General features: G+C 37.2%; 1 protein-coding gene across 2 annotated transcripts; it reads right to left on the reverse strand.

Annotated features, from left to right (window-relative positions):
- Positions 1-23: 23 nt before the first annotated feature.
- On the reverse strand, positions 24-19,672 carry CAAP1 (caspase activity and apoptosis inhibitor 1). 2 transcript variants are annotated; one of them, XM_005532656.3, is made up of 6 exons: positions 19,519-19,672; positions 18,486-18,686; positions 16,834-16,918; positions 16,162-16,237; positions 6,639-6,712; positions 24-2,850 (listed from the first exon to the last, which is right to left on the reverse strand). In XM_005532656.3, exons 1-6 carry the CDS (start codon positions 19,648-19,650, stop codon positions 2,507-2,509), a joined length of 912 nt encoding a protein of 303 aa, XP_005532713.1. In that variant the 5' UTR covers positions 19,651-19,672; the 3' UTR covers positions 24-2,506. The 2 variants fall into 2 exon arrangements, with proteins under 2 accessions (XP_005532713.1, XP_087910790.1); XM_088054664.1 differs by lacking the exon at positions 19,519-19,672 and adding an exon at positions 19,278-19,457.

Below are 19,672 nucleotides of genomic sequence, written 5' to 3' on the forward strand. Positions count from 1 at the left end.
ATATTCTACATACAAATTGCCTCTTCTTCCAAATGAAATAATAAATTTATTTTTCAAGGAAAAATCACAGACATACTTAAAAGTGAAAAACAAAACAGCTATATAACAAATATTTTAAATACACTGAATATTTTTCTCTTCAGTGATACAAATCAACGCAAGAACACATGTAATTTAGCTGATCTGTTTTTAAACTAAGCAGCAACAGTACAATATCCTAAAAATGAATTAGCACTTGTGTAACCAATCACATTAAGTATCTCATATGATTTTTTTATTTTATTTTTGTAAACAGCTTAATTGAATTTTCTTGGAATACTTCTCATCTTTTAATTTTGAATTTAATTAGTCTGTAATTACAAATCTTCTCTGTCATATGCATAGTAAACCTGTTTCATCTCTGTCACGCTACATGCTAAAGTTAGCACTTGCAACTTTATATAGAGCTTGAAATAACCTTTAACAGTTCGACATGCTATAAAAAAAAATTTAAGGGTGACCTGGGAAACCAGTACGAAAATAGTAAGTACCATACACCTCCTGAAAGTAGTCAGTAGAAGGCAAATTCTAGTTTATCATTACTTCTAGCAGTGTTTTTGTGTTGCCAAACAACTGAAGTGTGTTGTTTTGCAACTTCACTGAATAAACCTTATACATGTGGCTTCTCCTGGTGACACAGGAAATGCCCCTGCAAGCAAGCTTTTCACTTCCACCACAGCAGGTAAGGTGAGGTATTTGGTGCCTTATTGACCTAAGTACAGCAGCACTAAAATATATCTTTGAAATCTAACATAGCTCCACCAGCCTATCAGCACATGTAAGTTTTGCCAGCTTTCTCGATTACTTCTTTAGTTTCTCTCAACTCAAATAAAACACAAGTTGACCAAATAGCTAAATTAAATCAACCAAAGACAACACCCACAGATTTTGAGACAGTAAATTTACCTTTTGAATTGTGTGTATGTATTTTAACTTACATCCTCCATTTACAAAATCCTCCGTATACAAAATAATGGAAAAAATGTTGAGGCTGTCGATAACACTAGAGTTAGGTACACTTTACCCAGGTCACTGACATCACTTAGTGGATGCACACTGTAATTTTCTCAGCTGTATTTAATGAAAGTTTTAGTTTATTATCAAATTTACACTGCACTAGCATTTTACAATAATGTTGATTCTAGAAGAAATCAATCATACTCAAGAAAAATACAAGAAGCTTGCTACAGAAAAGGGTTTAAAAGGAAATAGGAAAAAAGAAAGGGAATAAAGAGAAGAAAAGGGATAAAATGGAAGAATAAAAAGAAAACTATAAACCTTAAAAGAATTCAAGACATAATATCTGAATAGATGAAAGTTTGCAGTAATACTACACAATCATAGGGGAAATTATCTCTGCTACTGTTGCAAAGTATGTAACCAGCTTTCTAAGTAACAACCAAGGAAAATTCATGAATAAAAATACATAATACATTATTTTACTTAACAAAGACTACAACTGTAAACTTCATATCTTTAAAGAAAAAAATTGGTATCTGCATGTGTAAACAAATACACAAATATTTTAACATGCTTTGATTAGCAGCCAGATACAAAAGCAGCACTAATTCTAAAAAAATTAAAATTACTTTAATTGTTGTAAGATATTATAGCATGAAAATTAATTCTAAAACTCTATTTATTTATAAAGGAATGCCATGAAGTGGATAAAAATAGAATTTATATTTTAAAACCCCATAAATCAAATGCTTTTCTAAAAAAGCATACTGAAATTAGGTGGATTTTTCTATTTTCAGGGGACATGAAACAATTCATCAGTTGAATGCTAAAAGTTCAAGGTCTTCTGAATGGTTTGATTTGCTAAATATTATACCAAATATTCAAAAGAAAAGCTTTACAGTTAGGAAGAAACTCTGTTTTTTTCAGTTATAATACAAAAGATAAGAGTGGAGAAAAGTGACAAAACTACATGGCAGTGTAAACTCTGCTCTGTCTCTTTCAGGCACTTTCACAGCTCTGAAAATAACATGTTCAACTGTTTATTTATAAGTTAAAAAATGTTCCTTTTATGAATTCAAATTTTAAAAAATGAGTATGCTTTTAAGCAAATCATCACATTTTAATGAGAATACCTACATTATGATGAGATGGGCCCCAAGAACAATTAAGCAGTCTCAAATCCCTTCCAACTGCAACCATTCTATGATTCTAAGTTTCTACAACAACCTTTTTGGAAGGACCAGGTTCCTGGCACAGCTCTATATGTGTTGTGACTCCTTAAGGAGGTGACCCAGAACAAGGACACCATCTCAGGGAAACATCAGCATGTCTGTGCATGTCATGGAAGCAGCACACTGAAGGCAACAAAACCACTGGACCACGGGTCAGTATACACAGCACAGTCTGAATGAGGAATGTCATACCCAACCCAAACATACTATAGCACTGAAGAGAAACAGACATCACCTTCTTCAAAACAAATAGTGAAAACGAAAGCTGAACAGTCTCAGGGATGTTTTTTTACATCACCAGCTTTCATCAGAGCCTTAATAGCTCTGGCTCTCATCTCGAGTTCCAGAAGCTCCAACTGTTGTGCTGACGGCTGAACATCTTCTGATGGAGGAACAGGTAAGGTTGCTGCCTTGGGCTCCTTCGGGCTGGACTCTGCCAGCCCCAGTATCTCATTCACACTCTTCTCAATGTCCTTCTGAAGGTCATCTATCTGACCAGCTCCACTTCTGACAGTGCTCTCTTGCACATCTGGGCCATCCTCTTCATTGCATGGGCCTTCTATATCACTATCATATGCATCTGCATTTATGCTGAGGACATCACTATCTTCTCCCTTGCCTGAAACACAAACATAACTATCACAGAGTTGCCTAACAGGACTGTTTTTATCTCAACTTACAAAATCACTTCTGCTTAAAGTGTTACTGTTCAAATTAAAAGAGTGAAAAAAATCTGTAAGATAACCAATTCCTCTTCTTTTTCTCCTCCAACTTTTAAAGCTAATTTATAATACATTTTTATGCCAATCTAAAAGAACATGCAGTATGGCAAAGCAGCAGTACCAGAAAAATTTATTCCCCCTATGAAGTTACATGATCTCTTTTCCTAATTGAGTTGCCATAGAATTTTATATTAAAGAAAGCTTTTGCAGTGCAAAACCGATTTTTGTTTATTTTTTTAAGCAAACCTAATTTTCAGAATGCAACTTCAAAAGTTATGCTCAGCTATCTTATGCATTTTAAGAGGAGTGGGACTATAGTGCAATGCAACACTAAAAATTAATAGAAACTCTAATGCTTATAGTGCAACTACTCAGATTTTATCGCTAGTCTTCCAGACATATTTAACACAGATGTAAAAGCATAGAGGAATTTATTATTTTGGTTTTTAATTGTGGTTAAAGTTGGAGCTTATTTTTAAAAACATAATTAGAAGAAGCAGCCAAATAAAATAAAAGCAAAGCTCTAACAGAACCTGATTAATTGTTCTCTCAATTTAGCTACAAGACTTGCTTTTGTCACACTGGCCTCAGAAGCTCATACTCTTTCAACTGTTTTTGTAAATGTGGAATCTTAGAGCAGGATTGGTTCTAGCTTTACACGAATAATGTAAATGTACTCAGATGATGGAAAAGTTACTGATTATACAGACTTTATATTACATTTTATTACTTTTGGTAATACCATTTTTACCACTTGCACAAGAAAAACAAGGCTTTATAAAAATGTTACACTTTTTTAACATTTTAATATGCTCTATGGTACCTGTATGCACTTGGTATTAATACACGAAAAGTGCCCAAAAACCTTAGGAAGATCTGTTTTTCTTGGGGCTTACAACATTCTCCCATCCAGAGGGTGTGGAAAAAAAAAATCAATACTGACTACTTTGAAAGCCATAAATGTAATTTCTCTACTTAAAAAACAAAGAGAGGGAGGAAAGAAGGATCAAAACATCTCAAAATGGTTTTATAAAAAATAGTAATATTTTAAAACATTAGGGTTTTGTTGATTCATCATTGAAAATTTTTTGTACTACAGATACTTAATTCAGTTACTTGCTCCTGATCACTCTGTATCAGGCTATGACTGTCACAGCATTTAAGTTCAGATTTAAGAATGCACACTCACTCTGAGTGCGCATACACAGCTAAGGTATGTGGCATCTCAAAAATTCCAAACAAAGCTAACAGGAAAGCAAATTCAGCTCCAGAAAATGTATGTTAAGACATATAAAAAAAAGTTTACAGATAACTTTTCTCCATTTTTGCTTTTTGCAAGATAAATCACAATTTTGAAGTAATAAAATATGAAAGCCTAAAATATAAACAAAGCTACAAAAAAATCCTCCTCACAGCAATGTGTATAAAAATGACTCATGAAATGAACATACAAGGGTCGTCTTTGATTCTAAGTAGTCTTGGCCTGTTTCTACTGTGACAGTAACTTCAAGATTAATACTGACATTTCATAAGCAGTTTCCCCTATTTCCCATAGCATTTAGTCATCTTTGAACAATATCTTTCTAACTTTACCTTGCAAACCACAATCTATATGAAAGATCAGACAATTTTTTTCAATGGGAATAAACAGGATTAAGAAATTATAATTTTTCTGTCTTGTTTCACAGTATCAGTCAGTATTCATCTATCATGCTGGTCAACCAAGCAGCATTTCCATGGATCAAAAAATCAGCTGCATCACTGGATCACAGGTCAAAGCCTGAAACTCAACATCTGAGCCTGCTCATCCTAACTCACTTCCAAAGTTAAACTGACCTGTACTGATTCTGGCTGGGATAGAGTTAATTTTCTTCACAGAAGAGTGCATGATGCTGCTTTTGGATTTGTTTCTGAAGCAGTGTTGATAACACACTAGTTTGGCTACTGCTGACAAGTGCTTGCACAGCCTCAGGGCTTTCTGTTTCTCACTGACCCCACAGAGAGTAAACTGGGGATGTGCAAGAGGCTGGGAGGGAAACAGCCAGGAGCAGCTGAGACAAACTGACCTAAGGGATATGCTCCATCATACAACACTGGCATCTGCCTTCCCAAGTAACTGTCATGCATGCTGAGTCCTCTGCTTTCCAGGAAGTGGCAAATAATCTTTCTGCCAATGGGAGGTTGTGACTAAGTCTCTAATTTTGCTTTATTTCAATGTACAGTATTGCTTCACTTATTGAAGAATCTTCATGTTGACTCAAAAGTTGTTTTCATTTTGTTTTGTTGATTGCCACCTTTACCCCACTGGGGGACAAGTAATTCAGGGGTTGGAATGTGCCTACTGCTGGCTGGGGTCAGCCCACCATTGGATTCTTTTTGGAATCAATTGGTCACATTAAAAAGGAACAAAATATTAAGTAATTCATGTCTGTCCCAGACTTATTAAGGATGAGAAGCTGGGCAGAACAACCTTGAGTTCTATTTAGAAATTGGAACATCCAAATCTATGTAATTCAGTGTTCATACAAGCTTTTTGGCCGACAGATGTTTAATGAGCTAACAGGCTTTATTTCCCTCTTTTGCACCTGTGTTTTTACAGTAATAAGGATCATTCTTGGCATTTCTCATTATCTTTTTCTTTTTGGTAACTTCTACTTTTTACTTCATCTACAGTTGCAAAATTCATTTTAGCACACTAAGTTCCATTTTTAAATTTTATTTTATCACTTTTGCTTATTCTCTAATTCTCTCTTCTTTTTCGCACAGCTTCTCAGGCTGCAGTGAAGGAGAATGACTACACAATATTCTCAAAAGTTCTTTAAAGCTAATACCTTGAGTGGAGCCACTGTTATAGCCCAAATCCATCATGATACTCTGGTTAAGTCATAAAAAACAATTATATCACTTGCAACAGCTGTCAATTCCCTTTGATAACACAGACATGGAGGAAATCTGCAGGAAATTTGTCAGTTCTAAGGTTCCGCCATATAGTGCAGCAAACAACATTTAAAAGATTATTTACAGTCACAGCAACTCACTCCTGAAAGTTTTGATGCTGTTATTATGTATAACTATGACTCCTTCCTTTCCCATTTAACCCTTCTCACTAAGTAATTCAGAAAAGAAACAAGTTTCACAAAGTCATTCCAAGAGAAATCTTTTAGACAGCATTCTGAATTGTGAAATAGCAGTTGCAAGAAGCATGTTAGATCTTTGCTGAAGAGAAATGTAGCTCAGAAGAATTTGCAATATTCTTTTATTGGAAAAGCTATTTCTCATCTTTCTGCTTAGAGCCAGTAAAAATGAAAATAAACAGACTGAGACAGAAACATCTATAGTTCTAATGCTTCATGCACAAACTAACATTGGCAATTGTTGTATGTGCCAATTTAATGACTGAATAAAACAAATACTACTGCAGGCTAAAAATACTGCTTTCTTGTGTAGAAAGTACAAATGTGCACCAATAACTTACTTATCTTTGCATTTTCTATCCTTCCAATCACTGTAGTACTTGAATGTCTCACAAGCTGCATTTTTGCATTTAAGAAGAGAAAATACACAAGACAAAATATTCTTTCTCAATGAATGTTCATTCCAGGTTCACAAGAGACCTGTCAGTTACCTGGAATCAGTCACTGGCCAACATCGAGAGCACAAAATTTCAGCTTTCTCTACTACATACCTTGTTTTGATTCCTGATCTTCCAGCTTGCTGTCTTCTCTCAGAGAAGAAGTTGAGTCTACACTGTTATCCTGTCTGGAAACAATTAAGAACACATTTTAATCACCGTAATTTAACATTTAAGAGAACATTTTTAAGAAACTGAAAAATTATTAGCTGGTAGGCCAGTAAGCCAACTACAGTAGGAATAAGAGGAGAAGGAATACACAGAGAGCTAATCTGAGCACTTGAAAATGAACTTTTTTTATTTTGCTTTGTGATACACAAGGATAAAGCAATTACTTCCACTACACCCTTGCATTTTAGAGTAACAATCCTCAATGGTTATAACTGAGGAACTACAGATGAGCAGTTATAAAGGAAAAGCTCCTCATATTAGGAGTTTTCTAAAACTCAAATTGTCATATAATTAAATAGTTAGGGAAAACAATAGTTTCTGCTGCACTCAAATACTATTTACTGTCTTATTTTGAAAGTAAAAAGGTATTTTCATGAAATCATCATCAGCCCATCACCAACCTCTCCTAAATCAGAATCTTCTTGTTTCACAAAGGGATGCTTTTTAAAATGAAACTGTTTACAACTCAGCTATTACAGTGTATTCAGTACCTGCGTTTCTCCATTTCTCCTATTTAAAGACTTCTACTCTTGACGTGTAGAGTTTCAACTCTTTACACAAGGGTAAGGAAGAGACTTCAGTGAAATGTTAATGTCCATCACATATTTCACACATACTAGTTACACAAACTGTGAAAATAAGGTAAAATACAGGATGGGCACAGGTGTAAGGATCCAGCATCACAGGAAGAGTTCAGCTGCCACATCCTGTGAGCATTTTGACAACAGAATATCCAAATTCCTAAACTGAATGTTGGTGTGGCAATCTGTATTAATATGGAATCCATACAGCTCTCCTGCCCATGGAAGCTTAACAACACCATAAAAAGGAAGCAGTATTCCGATATCACAGATGTAAATATAACGAGTTACTTGTTTTTCAGTAATGGTTTTTAGGGTTTTTCTGAAAGTGAAGACATATCTATTGTCCTCATGCTCTACAAGTTGGGTTTTTCCCATGTGTCTAATTGTTTTATCAGAAGGAGGAACATTTCTGGCCATCGTGGCCCAAGAGTAAGTTATTTTCATTTCTGTTTGCTTTTCTGAAGTGGCAAGGCTACATCAACAGACTCTCCTTTTTCTCCCACTTTTTCATAACCATTGGAACATGAATAGGTGAAGTATCATGCCATAGCTCATTAAGGAGAATAAACAGGTCAATACACTTGCCTAGCAAAGCCCTGGACATGGACCAACAGTCCATTTATTAAAGCACATCACTATACTAACTCCTTTTCCAAACAAGATGAGAACAATCTTAATATGCCCACACGTGTGCCAGCAACTGCAAAGGGAACCACAGGTCAGAAGGGCCTACAGGACTGTGCTGCAAGAAATCAGACAGAATGAAAAATGTATACTTTCTCCAGGATTTTCAGTGTCATGCAGCTCTAAGTAGATGCTTCTAATTCAGCAGCAAACCTCAAGCTACTCTAGACAACAAGCATGATGTGTGGTCTGGGACTAAGGTATCAAATAGACTGTAAGATCAGAGGTCAAATTCCAAAAACAGATGAGGTTCTGCAAGTAAGCAGAGGGGACCATAATGGAAGGACCATAAAAGAGCACTAGATACCTCAGAGATTAACAGCATCAGCTACTGGGGACAATCACAGGCCTGCACCTGCCATCAGAGAAGCCTGCATGCACAAGGAGGTCTAAGCAGCAACTACAGCAAGGATACAAATCTTGCAGACTTCTGTGCCAGCAGCCAGGGAGAGACGTGGATTTTGGACCAGGTACAGGTCAGCAGATGTGGATGGAACCACCTGTTTTTTTGTCTTTCTTCCTTTTTTTAAAGCAACTCCTAACAATTTGTTATATTTAATTACTTAACTCTTAACCAAAATTAGGTTGTGATATACCCTGATCATCACTAAGAGCAGAAGCAGCTTAGGCTGCCCTTGTCCCATCCTCCTTCACACACATACTTCACCATTTTGAACTCTAGTCATGGCTGCACTGGATAGCAGTGTCACTTGAAAAGGCCTGATCTTGCACCAAGGGTATCCAGACAACAGATTTAACAACTCTGGTATCACCCTGATGTTTGATGAGGAATTGTAATCATCTCTGAGAGAAAACTCAGTGACCTCTATAGTTCAAACATTGACTGTGAAACTATCCACAACCATTTTAACAGCCATGTAAAAGAAATTACCAATCTTAAAAAAATCACACATGGAAACTTGTGAAGTTTTCTCCTGATGCCTTGACTTTAACAATTACAGAAAACCCACACTCCTTTAGAAATGATCTACTATCAGCAAAAGAATTTTTAGGACACAGATGTACTTTTACAGCATATTTTACTCCCTCAGAATTGATTTGATTTGACTCCATTGCTAGTGAACCTTCATGGCTTTCCTTCATAGGCAGGCATTCTGCACCATCTACTGGCCCAAAAGATGCATTTTAAGTTCTCTGTTCAGTTTGGCTTTTAACTTGCTAGCCTTGTTTTATTTATTTGCTAGTGAGAAACAATTTTTCCCTAATTACCTGTACAGTGGTATACATTTAAGAAAGGGTAGCACAATACCATGTCTTCAAACAATGGGAGCAGAACACATGTTATTCTAAAATTATTTATTCTAAAATACTAAAATGTGCATATTACCTTATACACATTTCACACTCTCTTCTTTCATGCTATGCTGGCAAATGACAATAGTAATTTGGAGTTTCTCTCTTTTGTCAGCCTTTTTATTTCTCCCTCAAGACGACAGTTAAGTTCAAAGTTCATCTCCCAAGCAGTAAACTAAGCATTTTGAATTTATTTTTTAAACAGAATACCATTTTCACAGTATGATCTTTTCAGTAGAAAGAAGCTAACTACAGTTACAATTTGTTGACAACCAATGTTGTAAATTTAAATTTACCTTATTTTACATAGAGCATGCATTTCACGTTGGCATGCACCACATTAGTGTAAGACCTAACTGGGTTCACACAATCAAGCTTCTGTACACAATTTGCTACAGCAATTTGTACAGCTCTCAAAGACCTCTGGGTTTGAAGGTGATTTGGTACCCGACTCCAGCAGATTATGCAAAGTGGGGTAAAAACTCAGCAAAGGTTAGGAAAAGGAGTACTGGCAGAGGAGCAGATGGCTATGGATTAAGACAGTAGCTCTCCAATACTGGTGGTGGGATACCACGTTTCAGTGGTAACTGGGGTTGGAGCCCAAAAGGAAAAGTATCATTCACCTAAGACTCCAGTGAGACTTGAGATCAGGACCTCTGTTATTTTTGACATGATGTAATTTCCTGGATTAAAATTTGCCTTCGCACCTAGTTTCAGGCCTAAAAAGCATTTCTACGAGTCCCGAGTCCTTGAAAGATTCTTGCAAATTTTTGTTCCAATGATAGTTCTCCATGACAAATGAGAACTAAAATAATTAACAAGCAATAAGTAGCAAGTTAAAAAAAACTTAGTTAAAAATTTAAAAAAGGAAAGAAAGTCCTTACAAAGCAGTGTTTCTCAAGAAAGGTATCTCAAAAGACAATTGTTAATCAAATAGTTTAATGAGCTATGAAAAGTCCATCAGTCCTGTTACAGATGAATTTTGAGGACACCGCAAGAACAGAAGGCAGAGAAGCAAATTAGCCAAATGCTAATGTATTCCAAATGATGAAAATACCCAAACTGTCCAACAGGAGTAAATATCAGATGGCAATTGCATGCCTATGAACAGCCCAGTAGCCAGGAACACAACACATTATAACAAGACAAAACTTTAAATTGTAACCTTTCCAAAAGAAAGCAAGGAAAAACTGCACTTTCGACTGCAAAGTAATAAAAAGCCTATAAATTCTTGAAAGAGCAAATGTTAAACTGCAAATTTTCACTCGGTGAAAAAAATAAGCCCATTATGATTTTTGAAGGCAAAATATCATTTACCCATGTGAACATTGATGATTATAACGCTATTAAAATGCTTGTGCTTTTAATAATATTTTACTACTACAGCATATAACTTACTTCCTCTTGTTCTGCTGGGAGGATATTTGAAGAGTCAATTCAGGTAAAAGAAATAGCTCAAAAACACGCTAACAGCTCTTGAATGAGATGAAGAATGCCTGCTTGGTTTTACAATTTATTATTTGGTTCCTGCCAATTAAATATTTGATATTTAATTGGAAGCTTCATATACAGTAATAGTCTTTGTTTAACAGCATTCCACTGCAGATAGTAACACAGAAACAGCAACAAAAATCTGGTAACTGCTCTATACAGAGCTCTTAAGTAATGAAAGATGTCTATTGCAACAGCATTTTCCAGTTACTGGCACACACAGGCCCTGCTTCTTCAGTTCTTTTGCATGGTTATTGAGGGATTTCTAGTGCTTAACACAGAACAAGCTGGTGACAAAATAAAGGAGCAAGTGTTTTACATGCTAATGTAAGCACGTGAAGCTTTTACATAGCTGAAATTTAGGAAAAGCCACAGGACTTCCAACTCTGGTAACAGAATGAGGATATGTGCAAAAACCATAAAAGGAAGATTGCATTCACAATTAGATGCAACACCATCTAAAAGCTTCACAAAAAGATCTTAATTTTGCAACTTTCCTGTACCTGAAGAAACTTCCCTAAATTCCTGCTACTTTTAGCTTGTACAGACAGGAAATAGGTCATTAGAGACTGAGAGTCATTTGCTTATTTAATTTGAAATTTCTTTATAAGTACTGATTCAAGCTTTCTTGAATTTCTGTTGATACATGTTTTCTGTTTGATCAATTTCTGTTGATATATACAAATTGCTAAACATATGTTTGTTGAATTTATTTTCTTCAAAGGACAATAATGAAAGAAACAAAGGGATGTTACCAAACAGTTAAAGCATTTTTGATGAGAGTACAACTTGCTACTCACTTTTTCCCTTTCCACATTTACATTTCCATGAAAACAACTGTGCTGGTTGCCCATTAATTGATATTTGGTGAGCAGGGAAGAAGCCACTCACAGAAGTAATCTTTATGAGAGAAGCTGCTAAGAGCTCCCTCTGTGCCTGGCAAAAACTATAGCTGGCAAGCTCTGAGAACCGACAACCTATTAAACCCTTTAGAAGCTGGGTCTGCCTCTGTGAAATTCACATTTTAAAGACAGGGAAGTCCAGGAAAGCTCTCTTTCCTTCAAGCTTTGAAGAGGTGTGGACTGACCCCACTCCACCACAGCCTGTGTGGCCCCATTGGCTGCCGGGCAGAGGGACGAGAAGCCATCAGCCCGCAGCTGAAAATGACAGAAGCAGGGGCTGGAGATCAGTCATGCAGCCAGAGCAGCCACCACCCTTGTGGTCAGGCCCCTGGGATGTTGGCACAGCCCCCAGCACACCCTGAAATCCACCACCGTGACTGCTTCGGCCACTGCCCAGCAGAAACCATCATGACCATCCACAGGCCCCAGGTGAGGTATTTACTCTTTCACAGCACAGATGAAATTTGTGATGATGAAAACATTGATCCTTTCTAGAGTTAAAGACAGAGTGAAGACACATAGAGGACAACATGAAGACACCAAGGTCACCAAAGACGGAGTCAAGTCCCAGATGGAAGGAGAATGAGGAGATGCCTTAGTAGTGGGCTGAAAGCTCTTTTGGCAGTACCATGGAGATGGACAATGATACACCGAAATATCCCCTTTACTTCATGAAAAAGGTTTGGAGGGCTGAAGTGTTCAAACTGTAGACATGAGCAGAGGCCTCCACAATGAAGCAAAGCTGATGGTGAGGTAGCTGTGATCCCCTGAGAAGTTTTAACAGAGAGATGACCATGATGATGAACCTTTGCCCCCAGGGAAAGACCTCTGTTCCCAGAGATGATCGCAGAGATAGATGACAAGAACCTTTGTTTCTGAGCAGCTCACCCTTAAAACAGTACCCCATAATGTGACATGGCCCATTAACTCAGCTGCAGGATGGCTGTGAAAATGGGAGGAATTTCACAATTGCAGATTTTTCCTAAGCACCTGCTATTTGTGGAAATTCAAATGCATGAAAAAGCCATTTCTTGTGGAAAAGTCTCCATGGCATGGCAAGAGAAACTTTTCTCCCTACAAGAACTGATGAAAGACTATTTGTAGAGGTGGTAACTGATTTAAAATCCCAGGTTTTGTCTCTACATTGTGAGTTGGGAAAGAAGCTGGGCAGAGGGTGAAGTGATCTGTATGAGGTGCTTCAGGGAAGCAAAGATTTAGTTTCAGATAAACATTGTTAAAGTGAGAGGCGTGGCTGTAAACCCCACCTAGTGTGAATTCTGAACTTCTGCCTCGGGGCCTGGGCCCTGTGATCCCAGGGAGTTCTGATTGGGTTTGAGCCCCTGGGTTTCGCCCTTGTTGTGTTCCTAGTGGTCCCTGACCCTGAACTCCACCCTGATTCTGTCCCTCAAAACCCCTCACCCCGCCTCTGTTCGGGGCTCTCTGTCTCTGGATCTGAGTTTGTTCCCGTGCTGAATAAATGGTTTCCGGAGCAGAAGCCCGTCTTGTTGGTGTACCGTGCTAGACCCTGGTAACTATAGCTTCTCTGGATGTGATTCTGTGGCTGTGGAATGCAACAGTTCTGAAGGTTTTATTCTGATTCTTCTTATTTTAGTTCTGTTAATAAAGTTTTCTTTATACCTTTTAAGTTTTGAGCCTGCTTTGTCTTCCTCCTAATTCATATCTCACGGCAGCAAGTGAGTAAATAATTCAAGTACGTGCACTGGTGATTTTAGCCAGCGCTAAACCCACTACATTATTTGGTGCGTTGGCTGGGAAACTCCAATTGGTGAACCTAAACCACTACAACAATACAAGTCACATTTAGAAAAAAAAAGCTGTAACAGAATGCAAGAAAAAGAAGTCATTTACATGAAAGCCACAAATAATGAAGATGACCTAGCAAGAAGTGAAACAGAGAAACTGCCTTTTTTTTTAATGAAGAGTCTTTTCTGTTCTCAGGGCAAACAAATTCACCTACTTAAATACAGATTATAATTAATGATTACAAACAGTGCTTGCTTATCAATACAGTTTTCACTGTTTTTTTACAGTTGCACCTTGAGCCTCTCTGGTGGCTGACTTGTTGCTGAAACACAGTCTTCTGAAGTTTTGAAAGCTTGCATTTATAATTATTTACACACAAGTAACAAAAAAGATGACCTAAGGCTCAAAGATTTACTTAGTAAAAAGGACTTGTGACTGTTTACAGTTGTAAAAGTATTGGTCTACTTACTGAGCACTGGACTTCAAGATTAACATAAAACCTTTATTCTCCTAATTTTCTCCCATCCCTTTATTTTTCAATCATCCAAACAGCTTTTCTGTTTTGTTTTCTTTTTGTTAATGCTAGCACACAGCTGAACAATGGAGCTAAAGTTCTCAGCACGCAGCTATGCAGAATTTTTGAAACGGAGAAGAAAATCCCCAATACTTACAACATCCTATCTTGCCTGCCCAGTTTGGAGAGGTCTGAAATCCTCAACTATCAGGATACAGATTCAAGAAAAAGGGGCACCTCAACCACTGTTTGTCAAAGGAAGCAATTTGCTCTACAACTATGACCAACATAATTTCTTCTTGATTTACTGCCAGTTACTGAAACCATCCTAACTGACAAGGGAAAATAGGCTAAGTGTCTTCAAATACCCACTAGCTAAAAATTGGTAAATTCTGATTTTTCCTATTTTGTAGTTTTATTCATTTATTTCCTCTTTTTGAATTTTCACCAGCTCAAATAATTTCCATGTAAGAATTTACCCAATCTACTGCATCAAAGTATCATAAATACGTCTCAACAGCAGCTTTGAAACATCTTGCGACACAGAACAACCTTACTGAAATCCAGAAGCATTACTCCTGCCATACATCTTGAAGATAAAGAACATTTTAAGTATTTTTCAATAGTAAATAGCTTGTGAGATAGTCCTTAAAAAAACACCCAAAATGAAAAATCACAACATATCATTTCTCCAGGAATCAAAATCCTAGGGTATTTTTTATGGCTTATTTAATCAGCAAGTCTGTCTTCTAATTCTATTTAGAAGTTCACTGGCAAATTATCAATCACTTAACAGACACTACTCTACATAAATAGACCACTACACTACATAAAGAGACAAAATATTTAGTATATTTTGTATTTTTAAAATTTTTCTATCTGATTTTCTAAACAGTCAATGTCCAAAATAAGAAAAATAATTTTTAAAGCTAACTAATGCTGACCGCATTCAGAGATTATGTAGGCAACAAATATCACAGAGGGGTACATTAATAATGGACTCTAAAAGAACCTTAGAAGAAACAGCATCAAAGGGTAATAAAACTGTATTACAAGGGAAAAAAATTAAACATAATGTTGTATTCACTCCATTTTCTAGTATATTTTTATGATGAGAAGTCATCAAAGAAAATTATGCAATAACTTCAGAGCTTTTTTTGAATCAAAGACAGGATCAGAAAACAGGTCTCTGCTAAGGAAAAATACTGACCAGGATGTGAAAGTTGGATTAGTGTTAGTACCTTTCCCATCCATTTGTTCTTACTCAGGAGGTTTAGATAAACTAACCAAACCCGTAGCTAGGAGGTTACTTTAATCTGGTGCATTGTCTCTTACTGTCTCAGAGGTTTATTAAGTGTATCCCAAACCTGTGAACCACCTGTAATCAGGTCAGTATTAAAAATATAAAAGCTTATTAGTCTAGAAACAAATTAGCCTCACTGAATTTGATGCATTGTGCGTTATAACTAGTAACTTTCTTTTTCCTTTCAGTACTTCCATAGAAATTATCAAACAGGTGAACTCCTGACAAACAAATGGTCTTTAAATAGCAGAGAAGCATTTCAAGAAAAGGTTAAGAAGTGCTGTCTTTTACAAAACTTACAGATGCCAAGGTAAGAGCAAGAAACCAGAAGGCTCTGTTCTTGAAACTACATTCTGTAGCACCTCTTATACAGAGTACATTGAACAGGCGAGTGTCAGTGCTGCTTCAGCTGGGGCAGGAATGAAGGACCAGAATGAGAGTTGAAGAGGAGGGATAAATCTCACCTGAACTGAAAGTACACTTAAACAATTCACTGACCTAAGTGGGAGGGGTTTACTGCTTTAGCTCACACAAAGACAGTGAACCTAAATCATACCACTTCTGTTGCAGGACACAAGCATAAATGTTTAATTACCATAACTCAGCTGATGGGTGGTATGCCACAATGAACCCAGCTATGTGCCCAAGACACAGTGTCACAAAGTGACAAAGTCATGTCTGTAAGTTTACTGCTTGCTAGTAGTCACAGTTCATTGTCATTCAACTAGAGTAATTAATTAAGGATATAGAAATTTTGTCTCTCAATGATATATTTGATCATTTCTAATGAAAAATCTCTGAATTGTTCAGTCTCCTTAAATTAAGTTTAAGTGTTTTGTCTTTTACTCACTGACTGACTGAATCACCTCCAGTCTTGTCTCCTCCATCTGCCTCCTCGTCAGTATCAGAATCAGCTCCAATCTTGCCTAGATATACACAGTTTCAAACATGAAAATTTAGGAAAGGGATATAATTAATACTACATAATTAGGTTTACTCTTAATAATTAACTCTATTGCAATCAGCAGAAGAGGATTTTTCCCAGTTAAAGCAGAAGTTCTAGAATTAGACTTAGTTAAAACCAAAACCCTTATTTGTGAGTCTTCTGTTAGCTACACATACATTTATACTGGGTTACAAAAAATCTGATTAGCTATTCTTACTAGAATATTATGGGTGCTAAAAATAAAGTACAGATTAACAGCAAGATACTCTGAAGCACTCAGATGCAGAGTTTCTCTTCACTGACAAGACAGCAATATGTTTAAAAAGATGTTCTGTATCCCTTAAATATCAAGTGCAAGTTCAATAAAGCCATGAAAAACTGGAATGTCATATCCTTAATCAAAGTGCATGAACTGTGTGACTTGCTGGAACTGGGGGATTATATACACACTAATATATACTTCCTAGTGTGTGTTTGTATATATACACATATATATTTAAGTTGCTAAAAAAATGCAAATTCAGCTGAGGCAGACTTTCTCTGGTGTACAGTGGAGTCTCAAAGTTTCATTCATACCTTCAAGTATCTTCAACAGTTTTTTTTCAGATAACAGCTCCAACTGCTCCATGCAAAGTCTTTTGATTTCGTCCATGGAACAGCTCTAAGAAGACAGATAAGACAGACCACAAGCTACTAAAAATTTCTGAGAAGAGAGTAATTAAAAATGTAAGGAGTAGTCCAACTGTAATAAAGAGTTAACTTGGATTAAAGCCTCTCCCATATTCTGATCTGCATTAATGCAACTGCTGTAGAAAACCAGGTCTTTCAGTTGTGACAGCTACAAGAAATAGCATATGTGTGGGTGCTGTCTGAAAAATTAAGCAATCCAGACTATCAGTTATTTGACCTATGGCTTGGAGTTTTTACTGCAGCTGCAACACTGAGCACCAGAAACACCAGAGCATATGTATGAAGCATGGAACAGCAAACAACTCCAGACCTGGTTATTCTTAATTTTCCACCACTTAGGGGAAGATGGTTAATGTAATTAAGCTTGTAAAGACCAGAGGTAACTGATGAATCTAAGTCCACAAACTGGAGAAAATAATGCTATTGACAACACACCAACAATCGCATATCACAACACAGAAATAAAATTGAAATAAAGAAAATAAAGGACGTATGTAAACTGCAATCCATTTCTCATGCTCGGTACATACTGTACATTGTCACATTATTTCACTTTTATTCCAGTTACTTTCACATCTCATACCTCCTGGTGACATTTGATAATTTCGCATGTTCAAATGAGCTATGATACCACATACATGTACCAAAATTAGGAGGTGCTAAACAGGTTGGAACACTCACAGTCCTACTGTAAGTCTGATTCTACACTATCAGGCAATTTTCCTACAAACTCAGTAATGTCTTTCCTTGCAGCTTCTCAACTTCCTTTTCTTCTGCCAGAGATGAGAAATGGACAAGCCTGTGTGAAATGTACCATGTGTTTAAACGAAGAAGTCCTGTTTCACGTATACTAATAATACAACTCCCCAAGACAAAAATTTATGACAGAAAATTTACAACTACTAACAAATATTAAACAGATGACATTTCACTTGCAGCCTCTTCTTCTGTACAGGCTTCTAGCCTAATTTATTTTTACTAAGTCCTATTGTTCATAAAACTCAAGTGGTATATGTTCTAAGCCAGTAAATCTCCAGCTTCAATCCACAGGAGTTACAGCTTCAGAAGCTGTTAATGAAGAATGGACTTTATTTTATGTCAGACATTGCTTTAATACCATACAAAGAAAATAAGTTGCCACAAACAGAAATCAGTATTTTATTTACAAATCAGCATATTGATTATTGAACAACACTACTGAATTTACTCCTCACAATCATTAAAATCCTTTTGCATTTAACTAACCAGTACAGAGTGACAGCCTAAAGCTAAACCTGAAGTTCAGAAGTGGCTGAGCAGTAGCAAAAAGAGTAACCTGAAATAACTACATTTAGCAAATCTTTAAGAAGTCTCACTTCCAGACACATGATTGGGAGTTACTTAAGAAAGGTACTTAACTTTGTAGAAACTTCTTTAGTTGAGAAACAAACAGGCAACTTTTAAAAAGAAAATGCACTAGGCTTCAGAGATAACTATTCTTTGTTACACAAGCATTCAAGGTCATGTTAAGCATATAAATAGTAAGTCTATTTCAGTACCTTTAAAGTATCAGGCAGCATCTTCTGTAGTTTCTTCTCCCCTATGACACAGAAACACTGTTGAAGCATTTCCTTTTTGTCCCCAATGTAGAAACTGACAGGTTTGAGTGACACAGTGAGATCTAATCCTCCTTCTTCTATATCACTGGGTTGTTCAGCTTCTTCCACTTTTTCTCCAGAGAGTACACTGCATTTTGTTGCCTAAAATCAAGGAAGGCACATTTTCTAGTGAATTAGAGAAGACAAACTTACAGCTCTACCTGTGCTTGCAATAATTTTCCCTTCATAAATGCAAGATACATCTTAATGTGGACTTCTCAAGTTCCAGTGTTTCATATTGCAAGGTAACTGCAATATAGAAGTTACATATTTTTTATAAATGAAAACATTCTTGCGCTAGGAAAAATTTTTAAAGCTTCAAAAAGTGAAAAGTACTTATAGATACTAAGTGGGAAATACTATCTTTAAATACTTTGGTGATGCTTACACATGAAAGCATACTTTAAATCAGAATAAATCCATCTGATTGGCTGGGCAATTAAATCATAAAGCTCATCATTTACAATTATCTCCCTAAAACAGAAATTGGCATACAATTCCCTGTGTGGCACAGTCTTCATAAAATTAAAATGAGCTTCGTATTAGAAAATATGTCCTCCATACATCAGTGGAAGACCTCTAGAATTAAAAAAAAAAAAAAAATTAAAAAAAATAAAAAAACATCAAAAAAACCCACCAACAAAAAACACCACGACTGGGACCACCCGAACTTGAAAGCCACATCTCTTACACCTGGAAAACACCTCCCGATGTTCCCGGCTCGGCCTGCCCCCACCGGTGCCCGTGCCGGCGCTGTCCCTCTCCCTGCAGCCGCACAGCGAGCATTACGACTGGACCCGCTGCTTCCCGCAGCCAGCCCACGGCAGGGACCGCAGCCAGGCCTCTGCCGCCAGGACGCCACGGGATCGGGACGCGCCCGGGAAGGCAGTGGCGGCACGGCACCGGCCAGACACCGCGACTCCGCCCGCGCTACCTCCAGGGCACCGTGGCTGGACTCGGTGCTCCGCCGCTTCCTGTCGCTGCCATCCGGCCCCGGGGCTCCCTCCGGGCAGCAGGAACGCGAGCGGCGCCGCTTCTTATCCTTGGAAGACTTCCTGCCCGGCATGGCCGCGCCGCGCGCACACCGC

The sequence above is a fragment of the Pseudopodoces humilis genome, chromosome 4 (genome assembly GCF_049639895.1).
Source record: "Pseudopodoces humilis isolate 2021_Gansu_Grassland_sample_001 chromosome 4, ASM4963989v1, whole genome shotgun sequence".
NCBI lineage: Eukaryota > Metazoa > Chordata > Aves > Passeriformes > Paridae > Pseudopodoces > Pseudopodoces humilis.